The sequence below is a fragment of the Oryctolagus cuniculus genome, chromosome 20 (genome assembly GCF_964237555.1).
Source record: "Oryctolagus cuniculus chromosome 20, mOryCun1.1, whole genome shotgun sequence".
In the NCBI taxonomy this organism is placed as follows: domain Eukaryota; kingdom Metazoa; phylum Chordata; class Mammalia; order Lagomorpha; family Leporidae; genus Oryctolagus; species Oryctolagus cuniculus.
Genome location: NC_091451.1, coordinates 44,408,050 through 44,428,895, shown reverse-complemented (window position 1 = coordinate 44,428,895; position 20,846 = coordinate 44,408,050). Strand labels below are relative to the sequence as shown.

The 20,846-nt window shown below is 63.2% G+C and overlaps 1 protein-coding gene and 5 non-coding genes across 6 annotated transcripts; 1 reads left to right on the top strand and 5 right to left on the bottom strand.

Annotated features, from left to right (window-relative positions):
• Positions 1 to 3,636: 3,636 nt before the first annotated feature.
• Positions 3,637 to 8,215, top strand: RTL1 (retrotransposon Gag like 1). Its single transcript, XM_070065406.1, has one exon. It carries the CDS (start codon positions 3,749 to 3,751, stop codon positions 8,060 to 8,062), a length of 4,314 nt encoding a protein of 1,437 aa, XP_069921507.1. The 5' UTR covers positions 3,637 to 3,748; the 3' UTR covers positions 8,063 to 8,215.
• MIR136 (microRNA mir-136) lies at positions 3,733 to 3,788 on the bottom strand. The gene has a single exon (NR_162529.1). It is a non-coding gene; the product is annotated as a microRNA mir-136 (primary transcript).
• MIR432 (microRNA mir-432) lies at positions 3,940 to 4,008 on the bottom strand. The gene has a single exon (NR_162641.1). It is a non-coding gene; the product is annotated as a microRNA mir-432 (primary transcript).
• On the bottom strand, positions 5,667 to 5,722 carry MIR127 (microRNA mir-127). Its single transcript, NR_162516.1, has one exon. It is a non-coding gene; the product is annotated as a microRNA mir-127 (primary transcript).
• Positions 6,768 to 6,841, bottom strand: MIR433 (microRNA mir-433). The gene has a single exon (NR_162642.1). It is a non-coding gene; the product is annotated as a microRNA mir-433 (primary transcript).
• A 3,668-nt stretch (positions 8,216 to 11,883) lies between the features above and the next one.
• On the bottom strand, positions 11,884 to 11,944 carry MIR337 (microRNA mir-337). The gene has a single exon (NR_162608.1). It is a non-coding gene; the product is annotated as a microRNA mir-337 (primary transcript).
• Positions 11,945 to 20,846: the final 8,902 nt, after the last annotated feature.

The window sequence follows — 20,846 nt, the reverse complement described above, 5'->3', positions numbered from 1 at the left end:
GATCAAGTGTATCTATTGGCTGACAGCTCGGGAAAGGCTGGGAAGTCTCCAGCCCAAGAGTAACAGCCACGACCGTCGGGATCACGCTCGGAGGCCCTCCCGTCCAGGGAGTGCCGCCATCGGGCCGCAGAGCGGGCAAGGAGACTTGGTTAGTGTTGGAGCCAAAGCTGAAAGGTTCTAATCACAAGCGTTACACGGTTGTGAATATGCGAAGAAAGGATTGTTGGACATGATTGGGGTTTCTGCAGGCATGCCTAGAAAGCTGCTCCAGCCAGTGATGAGTTTTCAGTGGTTTTTTTTTTTTTTTTTTTTTTTTGGCGTGTCTGGTAAATAGCATGCAAACTGAAAAAAAAAAAAATAGAACACATTTTAGCTAAGAATTTGGTATTCCATTCCAGACGCAATTAAGAGACACTTTTTTTTTAAGGTGGAGTTACAAGATCTGATTTTATATATATTGTACTAGGAAGTGTGAATTTTATTTTAAGGATGACATGATCAAATTTTATGCCATGCTAATAAGTTTGGATTTAAGCCAATGAAGAGCTTAAAGGAGCAGCAGGGCAAGATGTGTGTGGTTTGTTTTTTTTTTTTTTTAATAGACCAGCCTGAAGATAAATTACATGGGAAAACGTTACATTTTACGTTAAGTACTTGGGACTTTATGTTATAGGCAATGAAAAACTTTGGAAAGTTTTAGAATCGAGGAGCTGCGTGCTCAAACTTGTGCATTTCGGCAGAGCTGAAAGAGTGGATTTTTATGGTAGAATATGATCAGGTCTTACAGCATGCTAAGGAGAAGCGATTTTACGGGAGAGCCCAGGCAGCCCAGCATTCCATTTGGAGGAGCGGGCGGGGATGATCTCATTGTTGGATGCTCACGCACAGGCGGTTGGAGTTTGGCCAATAGAGGGTTTCAAGGAGTGAATTGATGAGAGTTTTGTCTCCAGAGGAATTCAGAGGGTAAAACATGTTTTGTGCTAAGGTGTCTGGATCTGATCAAGCAGGTAATGAGTAAGCACCCGGCGCTCCTCGGCAGGCCCCCACCCTCGGCCCCGGGACACCCCAGGCTGGGAGCTGGGTCCTGGGCAGGCGCGACAGGCAGGGCTGATCTGACCGGCGTGCCGGGAAGCGTGCGTGCTGCCCGGCCGAGCGGCCGGGTCACACCTCTATGCCAAGCCACAGAATCTGGATTTGTGCCATGAAGAGACTTGAAGAAAGGGACATTGCAAAGTTTCTGTGCTGGTTAGAGCAGTCTGGGGGAAATTTCTGAGTGAAATGCATTTTCTGAACAGCTTAGACCTTGTCGCATAGGTAACTGAGCGCTGTTACAAAGCTCTCGACCTGCATGGACGCGTGGGTTTTGGTTTATTGTGAGGGTTGACAGGGTCCAGGTTTGGTGGGTTTGTTTTGTTTTGGCGTGGTTGTTTTCCGGTTTTGTTAGTTTATCGCACTGAGGTTTGGAATTAGGCCAATACAGAACTTCGGGAATGGCCTGGTGAGATCTGGGGTTTTGTATCGTCAGCTGGCAAATAAATTATGTGGTTAAAACTTTCATTTTATGCAAAGCGATTACAGCTTCCTACTACAGAGAAGGAGACACTGTGGGAGAACGCCATGCGTCTTGCTGAAAGCTTAGACTTCACTGCTAAGGCGCGCTCAGGGTTTTGTGACATGCCAAGGACATTTTTGGTCAGAAGCAAGGAAGCTGCGGTGTCATCGCCTGCGTGGTCGAAGTGGTGCGGATGCTAAGACGTGAAGCCTTCCTATTAATAAAGTAATTAAGAATTTAAATTTAGCCAATAAAGCATTTTAAATGAGGGACATGCTGAGGTTGTGTCAGGTAGGTTTCCAAATGCATTACAAAGTCAGCTTCCTGCGTTCCGACCGCAACCTCACGTCAGAGACCTGAGACTTCACTGTGATTGTGCACAGCTTCGGGCACCGTCCCGAGGGGGAAGCTGGCCGTGCGGCGACTACGTGGGTGTCGCTGCGGTGGTGTGGGTGTGGTGATGATGGTGACGGTGATTCTTATCTAATGTGTGCACCGTACTTAAAAAAAAAATGGGATCTCTACTGAGTGGGCGACATAATCAGCATCTTCTATTATGCCAAGGTCTTTAAATTTCAGCCAGAGAGTGGTTTGGTGAATTTACATGTCAGATGTGTTTATGCTAAAAGAGTTGGATTAACTGCTGCAGACAGTAAACAAACAGTGAAAGGCTTTAATCAGGAGGACTGCATGATCAAGTTTAAGTGTCATGCTCACAAGAGTGTGCTTAATTTTGAGAAACAGCAGATCCAAATTTTGTATCCTTTTGGATGGAAAATTTGGATTTTGGCCAATGAGGAGTTTTATGTGAGGGAACGCGTGCTCTTTTCTAGCTCACTAAGGGCCAAGAACACCAAGAAGCAACAAAAGGTGGAAAGAACATCCCCTAGGGCCAGCCCATGGGGTCACCAACGCTCTATTTGCCCCGATACAGAACAAGTGTGCAAAACAGTAACAGTAACGAGAACAGCTCCAACCAAGATGTCCACGTCTCTTTAAATCCAGCCTCAGCCCGCTCGAAGCTCCCATCCCTGGATCCCCAAACCCCCAAGACCATCAGGTTTCAAAGACCTCATGCACCCCCTACTCCCATCTCTCAGGGTCCCTTCACCCTTTGCTGGGGGTGGGGGACCCCAGCAGCAGAGCGAGGTAGGGGAGCCCCGGCTGCAGGGGGAGTGAAGACGCAAAGTCAGGGAAATGAGTGGGACACGCGCACGCCCCAGAAGCACCCCCACAAAGAGGTCCACCCAGAGGAAGAACAGACTGTTGGGGGCGGGGGACCATGGGAAGGTCTCCTCCACGCTCAGAGTTGGGGAGCATGGAAAGCAGGTCCCAGAAATCCCACCCCCCCGACCCCCGCCAGAAAAGCTAGAGACGTACAAGGCTCCCCCACGCAGGTACTTTGTGCACGTGCCCGGAAAGGCAAACGAGCCAAAGCTGGAACCCAGACTGTGGTGCCTCTCCCTCACAAACTCTGGCTTTGAACCTGGAGCAGGAACTAAGCTATTCTGGGCTGCTGACCCAACTGGTGGGACAGGGGCCAAGTGCCTGTTTTCTCCTTTCCCACCGAATTCGGGAAGCGGAGGCATCCCCTCGGCCCGGGAGGCTGGGCCTGCTCCAGGGAGCACCGCCTGCCAGGGCTGGCGCTCCGTGGCGCTGAGCTGTGACCTTTTTGATTTTCGGGTAACCAAAGAAGGGACGGAGGACCGGCCGGCGTGTGTGCCAGGGTGGAATGAAGCAGCCGTGCCTCCTGCCAGGTGCCGCTCTGGGCCAGTCACAGCACAGGATTTATGAGCTGTGAATTTCTCACCCCCGGGGAGGAAGCGGGCAGGCCAGGCAGACTGAATCCGCCTGGGAGGCAGGTCAGGGGTTGACAGAGATCCTCTCCCCAGGGTGCCTCCCTGAAGTGACCAGGCGCTGGATGCTGGAAGACGCTCCCCAGGGGCTTCCCCAGTGACCAGGCACTGGGCGCTGGACGTCTCCCGGGTACTACCCTGCCCTGCTCAGTCGGGCATCACTCCCAGCCTTGAAAACCTGACCCTGACCGCCTGCTCCCCTCCCCGCCCCCTCCGCCCCCAGGTTCTCATCGCCAGGGTCCCAGCCGCTCACCGGGCGCAGCACGACCTTACCAGTCTTCAGAAAACAGCACTTCCCGCCGACGACAAGATAGAACCCTCTGAAGACTCATTTGAGACGATGATGGAGCCTAAGAATCCATCATCAAAACAAATGGAGTCCTCCGAGGGCTCATCCAAGACCACCATGGAGGCAGCAGGCAGAGGCGCGCAGGAGGGGGCGGGGCCGGCCCGCGGCCCAGCCCAGGGAAGGAAGGAGCCACCCAGGGGCTCGTTGGAGAAAATGGAAGAGCTGCCCACTGATCTACTCCAAGACATGGAGGAGCCATCCAGTGGCCCACGTAAGGAATTAGAGGATCCACCCAATGACCTACTCCAAGACCTGGAGGAGTCATGCAACGGCTCACGCCAGCCAACGGGGGGTCCACGTAGCGAAGCCTCGGAGGGAACACAGGAAGCCTGGGACAACCCGGCCGGAGCCACAGCAGGGCCGGGCGACGACACCGACGCAGAGGCAGAAGGGGCAGAAGCGAATCCCGAGGAGGGCCAGGGCCAGGGAGAAGGCCAAGGCCAGGGAGAGGGCCACGGCCAAGGCCAGGGAGAGGGTCACGGCCACGGCCAAGGCCAAAGCAAAGGCCAAGGCCAAGGCGAGGGCCAGGGCCAGGACGAGGGCCAAGGCGAGGGCCAAGGTGAAGGCCAGGGCCAGGACGAGGGCCAAGGCGAGGGCCAGGGCCAGGACGAGGGCCAGGGCGAGGCCCAGGGTGAGGGCCAGGGCCAGGGCGCTCCAGGGGAAGCCATGTCCATGATGCAGTCCATCATCTCGCTGTACCTGCGCATGCAAGACCTCAACGAGCAGCAGAGAGTGGCGGAAGAGATCCTGGCGAGGGGCATCGCTGCCGGCCAGCTGCCCGCCCCCCAGCGCTTCTCGGGCGACCGCAGGGAGTTCCGCGAGTTCATCGTGCTCTGCCAGCTCACCCTGCAGAGCTGCCCACGGGGGTTCTGCAGCGACCGGCAGCGCGTGCAGTACGTCATCGGCCACCTCTCCGGCCTGGCCCTGCAGTGGGCCAGGACCCTGCTGGAGCAGAGCAGCCCCCTGACGGAGAACTTCCCGGCCTTCCTCGAGGCCATGTCCGAGGTGTTCGAGTACCGGCAGTCGCTGCGCGTGGCGGAAGACGCCATGTTCAACATCAGGCAGGGCGCCCGCCCGGCCGCCGAGTACATCACCGAGTTCCGCAGCCTGATACCCACCCTGGGCTGGCCGGACGAGGTCCTGCAGGCCCACCTGTGCCAGGGGCTCAACGAAGACATCCGCCACTACCTCTTCCGGGTGCCCCAGCCGGACTCGCTCGACAGCCTCGTCGTGCTGGTCCTGCAGATAGAGGAGAAGCTGGCTGAGCGGAGGGCGGTGCTGAGGCTGCCCCCCGAGGCCCGCCCGCGGAACCTGACCTGGATCGACTCACCTGCGCCCGAGAGGTGGATGGTGAGCAGCTGGCTGCCCAGCGAGGCCCACCCGGCCATCAACCGGGCCCACCTCTTCCTGCTGCTCATGGTGCGCGTGAACCCCTACCACAGCGTGGCCGTCCAGGCCCTGGTCGACTCGGGGGCCGAGGGCAACTTCATGGACGAGAAGTTCGCGCAGGAGCACTACGTGGAGCTGTACCAGAAGCCCTACCCGCAGTCCGTGCCGTCCGCTGCCGGCTCGCTGACGGGCGACGAGCCCATCTGGCTCCACACCGAGCCCCTGGTGTGCATCCACCAGAACCACCAGGAGTCCATCGCCTTCGACGTCCTACCTTCGCCCGACTTCTCCGTGGTGCTCGGCGTCCGCTGGCTCCGAGTCCACGCGCCCGACATCGACTGGATCAGGGGCCGCTGCACCTTCCACTCTCCCTACTGCCTGGAGCACTGCTTCCGCCCGCCCCCGCCATGCATCGCCCTGGAGCGGCACAGCCTGAGCCTGCTCCCCGGCCTGCCGCACCCGTACTCAGACCTGGCCGACGTGTTTAACCCGAAGGAAGCAGATGAGGAGACTTCCGACCAGCCAAGCTCAGACGGATCCGATGATCTTTCTGAATCAGAGCCCTCTGAGCTTCAGCAGGCTGGAGACAGTGATCACAGCGAGACCTTCTACGAGTGTCCCTCCACCGCGCCCTGGGAGCCCGTGGGTGCTAGGATGCAAGAGCAAGCCAGACAGCGGGAGGAGTGCTGGGCACTGCGCGCCATGCTCACGGACAGGCAGGACTACATCCAGGTCATCCCCGAGCTGTTTGACCAGCTGCACGGGGCGGCCTGGTTCACCAGGCTGGAGCTGCGGGGGAGCGTGGTGCCGGGCAGCCTGGGCGTGGCCCGCACCGAGGACACGTGGCGGGCGGCCTTCGGCTTGGAGCCGCAGGACATGAAGAGCTACCGGCCCTTCCCGCAGTCCCCCGACCCCGTCATCCCCCAGAACGTGATCCACTTTATCCTCAAGGACATGCTGGGCTTCTTCGTGCTGTCCTCGGGCCAGGAGGTCCTGGTCTACTCCATGTGCCGGGAGGAGCACCTGCAGCACGTGCGCCAGGTGCTCGTGCGCTTCCGCCACCACCGCGTCTACTGCTCGCTGGACAGGAGCCAGTTCCACCGGCACACGGCCGAGTTCCTGGGCTTCGTCCTGACGCCCAAGGGCGTGAAGCTCAGCAAGGCCACGGTGGGCGCCATCGCCACCTACCCGCTCCCGACCTCGCGGAGGGGCCTGCGCGGCTTCCTGCAGCTCGCGCTCCCCTACCGCCACTTCGTGGAGCGCTTCTGCGCCATCGCCGAGCCGCTCGTGCAGCAGCTGCTGCGCGGCGACGCCGACGACTCGGTGCCCTTCTCCTGGGGCCGGGCCGAGCAGGAAGCCTTCGACGCGCTGCGGCGCGCCTTCCGCCGCGCGCCCCTGCTCCACCACCCCAAGCCCCAGAACCGCTTCTACTTGGAGACGGGCGTCTCCGGCGCGGTCCTGCACGCGGCTCTCATCCAGACGGATGAGCAGACCGGCCGCCGCGTCTCCTGCGCCTTCTACTCGCGCAGCGTCTCGCCCATCGAGGTGGGGTCCTCGGCCGTGGAAATGCGCGTGCTCGCCGTGCGCGCGGCCCTCGTAGTGTGGAGCCGCTACCTGGAGAACACCGAGGAGCCCATCATGATCCTTCTCAGCAGCGAGGATCTAGCCTCTCTGAATAATGACAGGCTCACCGTACTTCTCCCGGGGCACTGGGCCTTCTTCTTCTCCCACTTCAACTTCGACGTCATGCCGCTGCCCGCGCACGACCACGACGACACCGGCCAGCGCCGGCCGCCCCTGCGCTGCCCGCGCTCGCTGCTGCTCTCGGCCGCCCGGAGGTCCCAGCGGGACCCCCCTGCAGAGCCCGGCGGCGGTGGCCAGGAGGCGGCGGCCCCGGCGGGGGCGGAGGTGGAGGAGGAGGAGGTGGAGGAGGAGGACGCGCCGGGCCCCGAGGAGGAGGCCCGCGGGCAGAGCCTGGCGCGGGAGCTGCTGGCCATGATCCCCGTCCACCACATCCTCCACAGCTTCCTGGCCCACTTCAGCGTGGCCCAGATCCGCGCCGTGCTGCTGCACTTCTTCCGCGGCCTGCTCTACTGGAAGAGCGCGCTGGCCCTGGCCGCCCTGCTGGTGCTGCTCAGGGCGCGCCGCCGCCTCTCGCTGCCGCCGCCGCCCCCGACGCCGCCGCCGCCGCACGGGCAGCCCACCCAGCCCCCAGCCCGGCGCTCGCTGCGCCTGTTCCTGGACACGTCCCTCATGGCGGGCAGCGGCCTGGCCACGGCCGCCGTGCAGCTGCTCACGCAGATGCCGCCGCTCGCGGGCGCCAACACCCTCTCGGCCCGGGAGCTGCTGGAGCTGCTCCTGGGCCCCGGCCACTGGCCGCCCCACGCCCCGCTGGCCCCGGCCGCGCGGCGGGCGCTGGGCGAGCTCCTGGGCCTCAGGCCCCCCCCGCGGCACGTGGCGCCCGGCAGCCGCTCCCCAGAACTGCACGTCGTCGGCGATGAGGATGTCGCCTTGCGAGAAGCCCTGCAAGACGACCTGCAACGTTACCGTCAGAGTGGCCTGCGTGACGGCCTGCAAGACAGCTCGCAGGGCGCGCAGGCCAACGACGTGCGCGAGGCCCTGCCCGCCGAAGCCGAAGCCGACGACGCCCGCGCACGCGCCGCCCCCGACGCCCGCGCGCACACCGTGCTCGCCCTCCCTCGCCCGCGCTCCCTGCTGCACCCCGAAGTCCTGGACTTCCTGGGCATCCGCCTGCTCCACGTCCGCGGCCGCCTCCTCCTGCTCAGCCGCCAGCAGGTGGCCCAGGCCCTGAACCGCTTCCTGGCCTTGGCCCAAGCGCAGAGCCCGCCCGCTCCCAGCCTGGAGGAGCTGCCTGAGCCCGAGGGCGACCCTGAGCGGGACGACGACCTGGACTGAGGGAGCCACCCGGCCTGCCCGGCCCCCCCACCAGCTTCGCCCACACCCGGCGCCCCCGTCCCCTCCGCTCCGGACCCAAGGGGACCCTGTCCGTGAAGCCGCCCCCACTGGTCAACCAGTGGCGTCGTCGGGTGCGCCCAGCCGCCCAGGACCCAGAGCCAGCCCAGGGCTACCGACGCACCCCCGTCTTAATCCTCTGGCAGGTCCCAGGCCCGCGGCTGGCGGAGTTGGGAGCCGCCAGCGCCCCACGCCCCGCCCCAGCCCACCCCCGGATAAGGCAGCAGCCACAGCAGATGCAGCCAAAGCAAGCAGACGCCAGGGACGCCCCCCGCCCACCCCGGGGGCCGCGCGGTCGCTCTGCGCATCCTGGGACACTGACCTTGGGCAATCCGCTGACTTCTACCTCCAGCACCGGTGCTCCTGTTCCCAGCCCCGACCCCGCCCCGCCCCAGAGGCAAGCCCCACCCCCTGCACGTGCCCCCACCCCACTCCCGCCCTGTCTGGTGCGGCCCTCTGACACTGACTTTGTCTGACCCTGGGCTGCGGCCTTACCTGGATGTACCACGCCCCAGAGCATCTGCTGTACCAGCATCACTTACCGGACGCGGGGCGCCGTGGGGCGCCCAAGACGGAGACCGACCGCCAGATGCTGCTCGCTGCCACAGGGCGGAGACCCCCCCCCCCCACCTTCCCACCGCCTCCCTGTCATCCCCCGAATAAAGAGAGTAAAGACTGAATCTGTGGCTTGTTCTGAAACGCAGGAAGCTGGGGGCGTTGAGGTCCTGGATGCCCCCTGGGGAGCTTGGGGTGGGGGAGTCACTGACCCTCCCTGCCGGAGGGGGGGAGCCTGAGCAAGCCTCACACTGGCCCCCATGGAAACACCTGGCCCCATTGCAGGGGTCTGCCCCCCACATGGGGTACACGGGCCTAGGAAGGGGAGGCTGCCTCACTCAACCCTCTGCCTGCCCCCCATCAAAGGAGGCCAAAGGGCAGGATTCTAAACCTCGAAGGAAGAGGGGACACCAAGGGTCACGCACACAGGACCCCATGTCTGCCATCTGTGCCCTGCCTGGGATTGGCCCCGACCCAGCACCGTGAGACCACCTCACAGGTCTAGGTTCAAAGGTCGGGGGCTCACAGGGCTCTGAGCAGCTGCCCGGCAGCTGTCCCACCTCTCTCCCTGGCGGGGACCCTCAGGGACCCCACTGTGCCCTAAAAGTGCCAATGCCTGACCGTGCGGCCCCCTCTGCTCCCCCAGCCCAGCTGTACCCAGATCTCTGGGCACGGAGGGTAGACCCTCCCAGCGCCTCCGGGGCATCTCACTGTCCCCACTGCTCACCTGTCTGAGGACTCTACCCCCAACCACAGCACCGTGGGGTCATGGTCAGGACCCCCGGCTTCACGTCAGGGGCTACACCTCAGGGCTTCTCCCTGCCAACGGCCCCACACCCACCCAGCCCCACCCACTTCCACAGAAGGACCTCTCAATCTGCTCCCTCAGCGGTCACTGGGGCTCTGTGAGGATTTCAGGGGGACATGGGCAGAATCCGGGGTGCAGCCAGTATGCAGAGCTCCCGCCCTCCGCTGCCCACTCTGGACCGACTGCTGGGGAGAGCCAGGCCGCAGAGGGCTGAGGGCAGGTCCTCCCGGGCCTGCCGCCTGCACGGGGCGCCCACGTACAGCCCTGTCGCCCTGTCTGCCTGCCCGGCCCCCAGCACCCTGCACCGACAGCAACCCCAGCAGAGACTCCCACTGCAGGACCTCTAGGGTCCCCCTCAGTGGCCTGGCCGGGGGGCTCCCTGACCCCAGCATGCTGAGCCACCCCAGGGAGACGCTGTCCCTCGTGCAGCCTCATTCCCCTCACCACACAGGGTTGGGGAGATTCAAGGACAGGAAAGGCCCAGGGCGTCGGGTGACACACAGACCTCATGCATGAACTGCCTTGGTATGCGGCCAGGGGCCCTGATGTGACGAACACGCCCAGCACTGGGCCCCACTCAGGTCCCTGTAGGCCATTCCTGGGGGTGGGCCTCTGACTCTGCTTAATAGGGGCTTCCTTGGTGGATGTGGGGTGAGTGGGAGGCCCCCACATTCCCCTTCCCCAGCCCAGGACTTGAGTGGGCCTCAGCCTGGAGCCATCAAAAGGAGCAGGGCAGTTAGGACCCTCGCAAGCTAGGGCCACGCACAGTCCGTGGAACCTCACAAGCTAGGGCCACGCACAGTCCGTGGACTCTCGCAAGCTAGGGCCACGCACAGTCCGTGGACCCTCGCAAGCTAGGGCCACGCACAGTCCGTGGACTCTCACAAGCCAGGGCCATGCACAGTCCGTGGACCCTCGCAAGCTAGGGCCACGCACAGAGTCTGTGGCCAAACAGCCTGGCCCAAGGAGGTAGGCAGGGGTCAGACCTGTGCACACAGGGCCACCAGCGCCAGCACGGCCCCTGCTGCTAAGCCAGCCGCCTCTGTGGATCCCCAGCCCTGCCCTGCCAGAACCCCCATTTGCAGAGGAGAGGCAGCTCCAGGCACACGAGAGAGCTACAGACAGAACATCAGGTCACTGCGTCTCCACTCCCAGAAAAAGAGTTTAAAAAACATCATACAAACCTTTTATTCTCCTGGGGAAAAAAGAAAAGAAAGAAAGAATTAGATGACATGGTGGGTGCTGCCATCATGGCCACCACACAAACCGGAATCAGAGACAAGCAACTGGCTCCTGAGGGTGCAAGCTAGCACCCAGGCCCCCCTGGGGGCCAAGTGTGCCCATTTCCCAGCTCCTCTCCCCCCAACCCCGAGGTCACGGGCACCCAGGGAGCTGACAGCACCCACAGGACAAAGGGAGCTGAGTCCCTCCACCTCCCGCTCCTCCAACCTCCACACCCCACAGGTGCCCCCTGCCGCAGCACACACGCCCCAGAATCCGGCCCCGCCACCACCCCAAATCCCCCACCTGCCGCTGCCCTGCTGCTGGGCCCGGGGGCACTCTGGTCAGGTCCCAAGGCCGTGAGAGGTGACCCCAGGCCTAGAGACCTGCACTCGCGTTGCGGAACTCAACAAGGAGACACCGGCAGACCCAGGTGAGAAGGGGGAGCAGGTGCAGGAGGTGGGCGTGGCTCCCCTCCCTGGCGCTGTGCCTGGGCTGGCTGTGGGGTGGGTTTATGGAGTTAATGGTGCCAGTTTTCTCAGAGGTGCAGTGCAGTCATGCACAGGACTGGAGTTAGTGGGGGGCGCGGGATGCAGAGGGGTAAGGGGAACGAGGGCTGCCCACTGTCAGCTTCTGGGGTCCTGGGAAGACGGGGCAGGTGGGATGAGGAGATGGTGAGAAGCCGCCTGTGAGGGGCCTCAGCCTCCTGGTCACGGGAGAGCCCTGGGTAGAGGCAGAGGCCCCTCAAGGAGACCCTCCTCCTGGGCCATGGGGCAGTCAGCCCGCGCTGTCGGTGCTGCGAGCCAAGGGCAGCGGCCGGGTCCCCTCGGAGGGCGCCCTGTGGGAGCGCAGCCCCAACTGCTCAGCGAGATTGGCCCCAGGGCAGACCCTGAGCCCGCCTTCGGCCCTCATGCCCAGCACAGCAGGCCCAAAGGGTGGCTCAGGGACTGCCCCTACGGAGGTACAGGGCCTTCTGCTCCAAGGGGGCCTCGGAGACGGGCCAGCCCCAGGCTCTCCCTCCAGGAACTGGGGGACCTGGGGGAGAAGCACCCCAGAGCATGCGAGGCGGGGCGGGGCGGGGCGTGTGGAGGTGGACGGGACGGCAGCAAGCTCGAGACGTGTCCCCCTGCAGCCCGGGGCACAGCGGAGGGTCCGGAGGCTGTGCGTGGTTGAAGAGGATGAAGAAAGGCATCATATAGGAGCTGGATGACTGTGCAATCAACTCCTGTATGAAGCCGTTCCCATCCCCCAACTACCGACCGCGGGCCGCGACCCTCCTCCCGAAGTGGACCGCACGCCGGCTGCTAGCGGTTAGAGCAGCGGCAGCCAGGGACAGCCAGCCCAGGCAGCGCCAGGACCTGCCCAGCATGCCCAGCCCCGCCCACCCCTGCCTCCCGCAGCTGGGCCCCACACAGGGCTGGCTGGGCAGCCAGGCCAGGGCACCGCCTCCGAGGCTTTGATGCCTAGGCACGTCTCTGCCTCCCTTCCTGCATCTGGGAGCTCCCTCGGGGAACCGCAGGAGGACACACAGAGGCTGAGGCAGGGGCACCTAAAGGCTCCAGGCTTCGTGGAAGGTGACGCAAACGTCCTCCACTGTGCTGATGGCCGCTGGACCTGCAAACTGACCGGCCCCCTGACGTGCGCTGGGGGGTGCTGACCCCACCTCAATAAAGTGCAGAAGAACCACCTCCCCTACCCTGCGTGTCTCTCCAACCCACCCACCTCCACACTCAGCCTGGCACGCGCAGGCGGACAGCAAGTGTCAGAAAATAAGTGACTCCAGTTACCAACTCCGTTCCTGAGCACAAGGGATGAACCCTGGGGGCTGTGTGTGTGTGTGTGTGTGTGTGCGTGAAAGAGACAGAGACACAGATAAACCCTGGGGGCAGGACACCAAGGCCAGAATGCCCCTGGGTGTGTGTGTGTGTGTATGTGTGAAAGAGAGACACAGATAAACCCTGGGGGCAGGACACCAAGGCCAGAATGCCCCTGGGTGTGTGTGTGTGAGAGAGAAAGAGAGACAGAGACAGAGACAGAGACAGAGATAGAAGAGAAAGGGGTTTAAATGAACCTGCATGCACAGGGACTCAAGAAACACAAAATGGGGGAGGATACGGATGTGGCACATGGGGGAGGTAGCTGAGTGTGACACAGGAGTAGGAGCTGAGCGTGAACGGGGTGGGGGGAGCTGAGTGTGACACAGCTGGGGGAGCTGGGTGTGACACATGAGTAGGCGGAGCTGAGTGTGAACAAGAGTGGGGGGAGCTAGGTGTGACACATTAGTAGGAGGAGCTGAGTGACAGGTGGGGGAGCTGGATGTGACACAGGAGTAGGAGGAGCTGAGTGTGGACAGGGGTGGGGGAGCTGGGCATGACACATGAGTAGGAGGAGATGAGAGAACAAAAGGGGGAGCTGGTGTGACACATGAGTAGGAGGAGCTTGAGTGTGACACAGGTGGGGGTTCTGGGTGTGATACATGAGTAGTAGGAGCTGATTGTGAACAGGGTGGGGGGAGCTGGGTGTTTGGGTGGGGGCCTGAGTGTGACCCATGAGTAGGAGGAGATGAGAGAACAAAAGTGGGGGGAGCTGGGTGTGACACATGAGTAGGAGGAGCTGAGTGTGAACAGGGTGGGGGGAGCTGGGCGTGACAGGAGTAGGAGGAGCTGAGTGTGAACATGGGTGGGGGCCTGAGTGTGACCCATGAGTAGGAGGAGATGAGAGAACAAAAGTGGGGGGAGCTGGGTGTGACACATGAGTAGGAGGAGCTGAGTGACAGGTGGGGGAGCTGAGTGTGACACAGGAGTAGGAGGAGCTGAGCATGACCAGGGGTGGGGGAAGCTGGGCGTGCACATGAGTAGGAGGGGCTGAGTGTGAACAGAGTGGGGGGAGCTGGGTGTGGCACATGAGTAGGAGGAGCTGATTGTGAACAGGGTAGGGGGAGCTGGGCGTGACAGGAGTAGGAGGAGCTGAGTGTGAACAGGGTAGGGGGAGCTGGGCGTGACAGGAGTAGGAGGAGCTGAGTGTGAACAGGGTAGGGGGAGCTGGGCGTGACAGGAGTAGGAGGAGCTGATTGTGAACAGGGGTGGGGGGAGCTGGGTGTGACAGGAGTAGGAGGAGCTGAGTGTGAACAGGGTAGGGGGAGCTGGGCGTGACAGGAGTAGGAGGAGCTGAGTGACAGGTAGGGGGAGCTGAGGGTGACACAGGAGTAGGAGGAGCTGAGCATGACCAGGGGTGGGGGAAGCTGGGCGTGCACATGAGTAGGAAGGGCTGAGTGTGAACAGGGGTGGGGGGAGCTGGGTGTGACAGGAGTAGGAGGAGCTGAGTGTGAACAGGGGTGGGGGGAGCTGGGTGTGGCACATGAGTAGGAGGAGCTGAGTGTGAACAGGGGTGGGGGAGCTGAGTAGTAGGAGCTGAGCGTGAACGAGGGAGCTGGATGTGACAGCAGTGGGAGCTGAGTGTGAACAGGAGTGGGGGGAGCTGGGGGAGCTGAGTGTGAACAGGAGTGGGGGGAGCTGGGGGAGCTGAGTGTGAACAGGAGTGGAGGGAGCTGGATGTGACAGCAGTGGGAGCTGAGTGTGAACAGGAGTGGGGGGAGCGGGGGGAGCTGAGTGTGAACAGGAGTGGGGGGAGCTGGATGTGACAGCAGTGGGAGCTGAGTGTGAACAGGAGTGGGGGGAGCTGGGGGAGCTGAGTGTGACACAGGTTGGGGGAGCTTACATGGCCCCGTGCAACCTGCAGGTAGGGCAGGAGCTCTGGAGGTCTGCAGGACACGGATGGGGAGAGGGGCTCCGGTGACACAGAAGGGACCCTGCATTGAGCCCTGGTTTCCCTCTCAGGCATCTGAGGAGGCAGGGCGCTCCCTGGGGGAATCAGGGTTGTCCTAGGGAAGGTGGGAGCCCCACGGGCCACCCTATCCCAGCAGACCCCAAGGCATAGCCTCACATACCCGACTCCTGACCCAGAAGCAAGAGGACGCGCACCCGAACAAGGCTGAGGGTCTGGGGAAGTTCAGCGGCCACCAGGGCACCAAGGCCTCAGGCCCCCACACAGGGCGGAGCCGAGAGTGGAGCCCACAGTCTTCAAAGGTGCCCACGGCTGAGCCCCGGTACCGCCATCCCCAGGGCCTGCCCAGAACTACACAGGCCCAGGCGGGCTCTCCCACACCTAGAAACCTCCTCTCTGACTGCTGCACAACCAGTTCTTGGCCACACCAAGACATTCACAGCAGATCCCCATCCTGGACCACGTCCCTTCAGCGCCAACAGTACTGCCCCTGCCCACTGCGGAGGGCCTGCGCTCCAGGGCCACGACTCAGACCTGGGCCACGGGGCAGCCAAGAGAGGAGCTGTGCCTCCCCTCCCAGGCTCTGCTCATCATCAGGCCCCACAGAGCCCACCCCCTGCCCCAGCCCTGCTGTCCGGCGCATCCTCCCCGCACCCATGTCCCCGGAGCAGCCCCGGCCCAGGCTCTCCCCCGTCCCGTGGCTGGCGTGCATCTCCCCAAGGCGTGGGCGCTCCCGAGCTCCGTTACACGATGGCTGGCACAGGGCTTGGCACATAGCAGACCTTCACCGGACATGCAACGAATGAATGAAAGCCTGCCACATACAAGGCCCTGGAGGCCAGAGTGAGCCACGGCGAGGATGATGGAGAGGAGCGGGCGGCGGAGACGGATGGAGGCGGTGGGAGTCCTGCTGATGGAGCGCACACGGACATGAGGGGGACGACCGACCACGAGAGGCAGGGGGAGGAGCCTAGGGCCCAAGCGCGGGGGCCCAGGGGGCAGCAGCCTGCCCAGGCCCACCCCTGCCGTCACAGAACTCTGACCCTGTGTGATGGTGACAACGAGATGGAGGAGCCCGACAGCGGTGCCAGTGGGGAGCAGGGTTCCCCCAAGCCGGGCTTGCAGACCCCGTTGCTTGCAGACCCCGGGGGAAAGGCTGGGAAGCCAGGGGTCTCCACTGAAAACTGGCAGCAAAGCTTGCACCCCACTTTGAAAGAGCACAAGGACATGGCATCCAGCAATGGCGAGGGGCACATGGCTGACAAGGGTCGCTCGAAGCCTCAGAGCCCCAGGGCCTTGTCCACTCTAGACCCCACTGGCAAGCCGATCTGGCAAAACGCACATTTTACAGGAAAAACCTGATTCATGGCATCGATGTGTTCATATGCATCTCACACACAAGCGTTTCCCCTCCAGGACGCAGCACCTGGATGGTAAGGGGTGGGCACAGCAGGCACTGACCTGGAGGCTGGGCGGACAGGGCAGCAGGCACAGGTGCATGGGCGTCGTCCGGTCCAATGCTGTGTTGCAGGGTGAGGTGCAGCAGCCAGAGCCCGGAGCTCCCGTCGGGTCCCAGCTCCCCGGCCAGCTCCTGGGCAGCGGTTGGGCAGGCTGGGGAGCCTGGGCACAGGACACAGCCTGCACCCGGCTCAACCCACTCACCAGAGCTGCCTGGAAGCTGCAACTGTGGCGGGGGGGGGGGGGGAGGAGAGGCTGGGCGTGGGCAGCCAAGAGCCCTCAGCACGGGGTGGGAGCATGGTGGGGAGGGCTCCAATTCAGGTCACAGCTCTGACTGGGCAGAGTTGGTAGGAGGGTGTCAGGCCCCTCGCAGAGACAGCAGCCGCTCAGGTCTGACTCCAGCAGCCGCTTTGCCACGAAGAGGCAGCGGTGGGTGGCAGGGGTAGGTCAGTGACAGGAAGGTACTGGGAGGCCCACGGGGGCGAGAGGTCAAGGCCGGGAAGCCTGTGGCAGGGGTGACCCCAGAAGGGGGTCCAGGGGAGAAAAGGGGTGTGGAACATGCACTCCTCTCACTCCCCAGGCAGCTCTGCATCCGTCTCCCTCACTCACGCCCATGCGCACACGCATGTACACTCACCCAGGCACGCACCCCCACACTGACACACACACATGCAGGCGTGCACAGGCACACTTGCAGCCCCTGAGCCCAGGGCCCCTGCACACTGAGCCTGCCCCTAGGAGCAGCCCAGCACACGTACCTGAGCCAACCAGGGCTCACGGCCCAGGAGACCCCCTAGTGCTGGGGCTGTGGAGGTGCTGGGGTGAAGCCCAGGTCTCCAGGATTCCAGAAGCAGCAGCACTTTGCTGGCAGCTAAGCATGGGGGCAGGGGGGTCCTGGCCAAGGCCTGGCCCTTTAGGGGTCACAGTCAATTCTGAGTGAAGGGAGGCGTCCCAGCCTGGCCGAGTCACCCCACACCCCACAGGCCAGGTCGAGGGTACATCGGGGGGCTTTCCTCCCCCTGGCCTTGGCATCTCCCCAGGAGGGGGGCCCCAGGGACTGAGGGATGCAGGAGGACCCCGGGGGAGTCTCACCTCTAAGGAGCACCCCACCCACACGCAAAACCTCCACTCACACCTCAGCCAACACCAAGCAAACAAATAAAGTGCTTTGTAAAGTGCAGGTATACAGGTAACGGTGCAGACACCCTGCCAGCTCCCGCCCCCACCCCGCCCAGTGTGCCAGCAGGGGCCTGCTGAGCCAAGCTAGGCTGATACCAAGAACCCTCCCCACAGGGCGCCCGGGGTGCAGGCCGCAGCCATCGAGAGCCCGGGCCACGTCTCTGGGGGCTGGCCCTGGGGGCTCCCTGTCCCCTGCTGGTTGGGGACTGGAATTCAGCCCCTGGCCTCCTGACCCACCTCCAACCCCCACCGGGCCTCACTCCAGAGGGGCGGCAGCAGCTTTTCGAGGGGCGTCGCCTGGGCCGGCTTCCCCACTTCAGGCCGCTACGGTGCTGTGCGGTGTCTGGGTGCAGGGCGGGACAGAGTCCGTCGAGTCTTCGGAGGAGTGGAAGGCCGGGTCAGAAGCATGACTTCCCGGAGGCCAGGGGGCTGGCTGGAGGCAGCTCTGGGTGTGCCTGCCGGGCCCCACATCCCCCAGCCCCCAGCTCCAAAGAGGCAGAGGGAAAATCAGTCATTGGAGGAAAGCTGCAGCCTGCACCTGCAGCCCTGATGCCTGGAAGAGTGAGCGAGGCCCTGGTTCTCCTCACCCTTGGGAACTGCTTTCCTCCCTGGCCCTGGCCCGTGCTGCCGCGGGGGCCGTCACCCACAGCCCAGGGAGGGCAGGTGAGCAACAGGCAGAACGCCCCTCCCATGGGCTGCAGGACAAGCAGGTGACGGGCACCTGCGCCTGTGCCCCAACCGACGGGGCCACGCCCGACGACCCACAGCCGAGTCCCCTCCTCTGTGGCTTCTGGGGAGGACCTCGTGGAGGGCTCTTTCTGCACCTGGCTTCAGACTCTGCCGTGGGGACTTCTGATCATTGCCTGTTCTTGGAAATCTCCTAAAATAACTCGGCCAAGGGGTGGGGGTAGGGCAGTCCTCCAAGACGCACTCCTCCTCCGCTGAGCCCCGGTTCCAGCCGCTCTTAGCGAAGTTCGCAGTTCCAAAGTCGACTGAGTTTCCAGGAAATGTCACCACAGCGCCGCGGGCACCTCGGGCATGTTTGCATAGAGCTGCTCCCTTCCAGATTCTGGCTGAAGCAGAGAAGTCATTTTTCTGGGTCACCGCGCTGGCGCTGCGTCTGCACGGCACTGCCTGGCACCATCAGGTTCTCGGAACCCCCAGTCCACAGGCCTCAGAGCCCAGACCCAGAAGAGCATCGGCACCCCCTCCTCCGGGGGTCGGCGGTCTCCACGGCTGTCGCACTGTCCTCAACGTCCTCGCAGCGACTGTGGCCCCATGCCCTCCAGCTTAGTGGACACCCTGGCGGCAACTGAGTTCTCGGGGTACGAGGGTCAGCGTACGAGGGTCAGCATCGAGGCACCCAGGGCAGGGCTCCATCTGCGATGTCAGTGTGCTTGGGGGCCTCCTTTGCCTCTGGTGCTGTCTTCACGCCCATCCTCATGGCCTGGCCCTGGCCCTGTCCAACCTCGATGAATTTCCGTTGCTAGAAGGAAGCAACCAGATCCGAGCAGCCTGGAGGTCATGGCTTCACGCAGGCTGGCGAACGGGCGGTTAGCACCTTCCACTGGGACGGGAGCGAAGCCGCAGAAACCAGCTTGCGTTACATTCCAGGGCGCAGCCAACTTGGCAGCCCCACGGGTCGAGGCTGGTGCACGGCCAGCGCTGCGGCCAGCACAACCAAACAGCACAGAAGCACGCCCTGCTGCAGCCTCTCAGCCTCCTGGGCAGGCGTTGCCACGGGCATGGCACCGCGATCCACGGCGTCCGCCGCCGTGCACCTCCCAACGCCGTCCCCTGCTGGCACTCTCTGCTTGTGCCGCTGGAACCTATCTTCCGCACCAGTGTCCTAGTGCCGGGGCCTCGCTCACCTCTTTGAGGCATCAGGGTGTGGTATGCCGCGAGAGGGCCGTAGGTGGACGGCAGGTGTCTTTGCCCTCTCCAGTCTCAGGCCAAACCGGCCACACCCGCTTCGGCCCGAGAAGCACAGTCCTGAGGTTTTCTCACCAGTTCTGGACAGACACCTGAGCTCTGGCAGAGGCAGGAGATGGAGTCTGGAACTTCAAGCATGGCCACTCTCTGAGCCTCTGAGCTTCTCCAGAGCCTGGGGCTGAAGTCCTGGTTCTAGGGCATCAAGGAGGTCCCGCCTTCTGGACATCGGAGCTTCATGGAGGCTGGACGTGGAGCGCGGGCTGGAACAAGGAGGTCCCGCCTTCTGGACATCGGAGCTTCGTGGAGGCTGGACGTGGAGCCTGGGGCTGGAACGAGGAGGCTCCTCCCTCTGAGCGCCCGAGCTCCATGAGGGGCTGGAGCTGGAGGGCCCTCGTTTCTGGATGCCTGATGGTTGCCAGAGGCTGGAGCTGGGGTTCTACCTCTGGCCCGTCGGTGCCCAAGCTCACTGTGGGTGCTCAGAGCTGGGCTCCTGGCTCCGGGACATCTGGCCTCCTGACTCGGGAGCGTCATCAGAGGCTGGGGTCAAGGTGCCAGTGCTGGGAGAGCTCGGAAGTCCGCCGTGGAGGCCTTGGGTCTGCCAGAGGCCAGCTCGGGAGTCTCGGCTCCAGAACGCAGCGGAGCCGCTCTCTCTGCGCGCCTGAGCTTCAACAGGTCTGGCTCTGGAACATGGAAGAGGGCGCCCTTCCTGGAGACGTCAGGGCGCATCGGAAGCCGCAGGTGAGGTCTTGGCTCGAGCCGCCGTAGGGGACTCGAAGCCCGAGCTGCTTCTCCGCTCTGCTCGCCACACACAGGTCACCCTGCCGCTTCTGGCTGGGCGGGGCCTCGGCGAGCTGGAACACACCTTGGAGGCTGCCTGCTCCTGGACCACAACTTGGTGCCAGCCCCACTGGGGGCTCCGGGTGGACCTCCGGGCCGGTGCCATGACTGTGGTCCCAGAGGTGGTTCTTCATACTTGGTCTTGAGCTCTCGCAGCTGGACTTGCCTGTAGCTGTCCCGAGGCAACAGGAAGGGGAGGGAATGGAGAAGGGAGGAAGGGGGGGAACGAGGAGAAGGAGTGGGGGAGGAGGAGAGGGAAGAAGAGGGGAAAGAGGGGAGAGAATGAGGAGGGGGGCGGGGAGGAGGAGGAAAGGAGGGGGAGGAAGAGGTAGAGGAGAGGGAGGAGGGGGGAAGAGGAGAAGGAAGGGGAGGAGAAGGAGGAAGGGCTTAGAGGAGGAGGGGGAGAAGAGGAGAGGGAGATGGAAGAAGAAGAGGAGGAGGAGGCAGGGGAGGAGGAGGCAGGGGAGGAAGAGAGGGAAGGAGGAGCAAGAGATGGAGGAGGGGGGAGCAGGAAGGGGAAGAGGAGGAGGGGGAAAATGAGAGGGGGAGGAGGGGAAGGAGAAGAGGAAGAGGGGGAAGGGGAGAAGAGGGAGAAGAGGAGGGGGAGGAAGAAAGAGGAGGGGTAGGAGGAGAGGGATGGGAAGGGGAGGAGGAGGGGGAGGAGGGAGAGAGAAGAGGAGAAGGGGGAGGAGGGAGAATGAGGAGAGGAGGTGGGGGAGGGGGAGAGGGAGGAGGGAGAGGGAAGAGGAGGAGGAGGAGAAAGAGGAGAAGGGGGAGGGAGAATGAAGAGAGGGGGTGGGGGAGGAGGAGGGGGAGGAGGGAGAATGAGGGGGAGAATAAGGAGAGGGAGCAGAGAGGAGGAGGAAAGGAGGGGGAGGAAGAGGTAGAGGAGAGGGAGAAGGTGGGGGGAGAGGAGAAGGAAGGGGAGGAGAAGGAGGAAGGGCTTAGAGGAGG

Bases quoted from the DNA above. Each gene is read 5' to 3' on its own strand.
- RTL1 (XM_070065406.1), top strand. From the start codon at position 3,749: ATGATGGAGCCTAAGAATCCATCATCAAAACAAATGGAGTCCTCCGAG.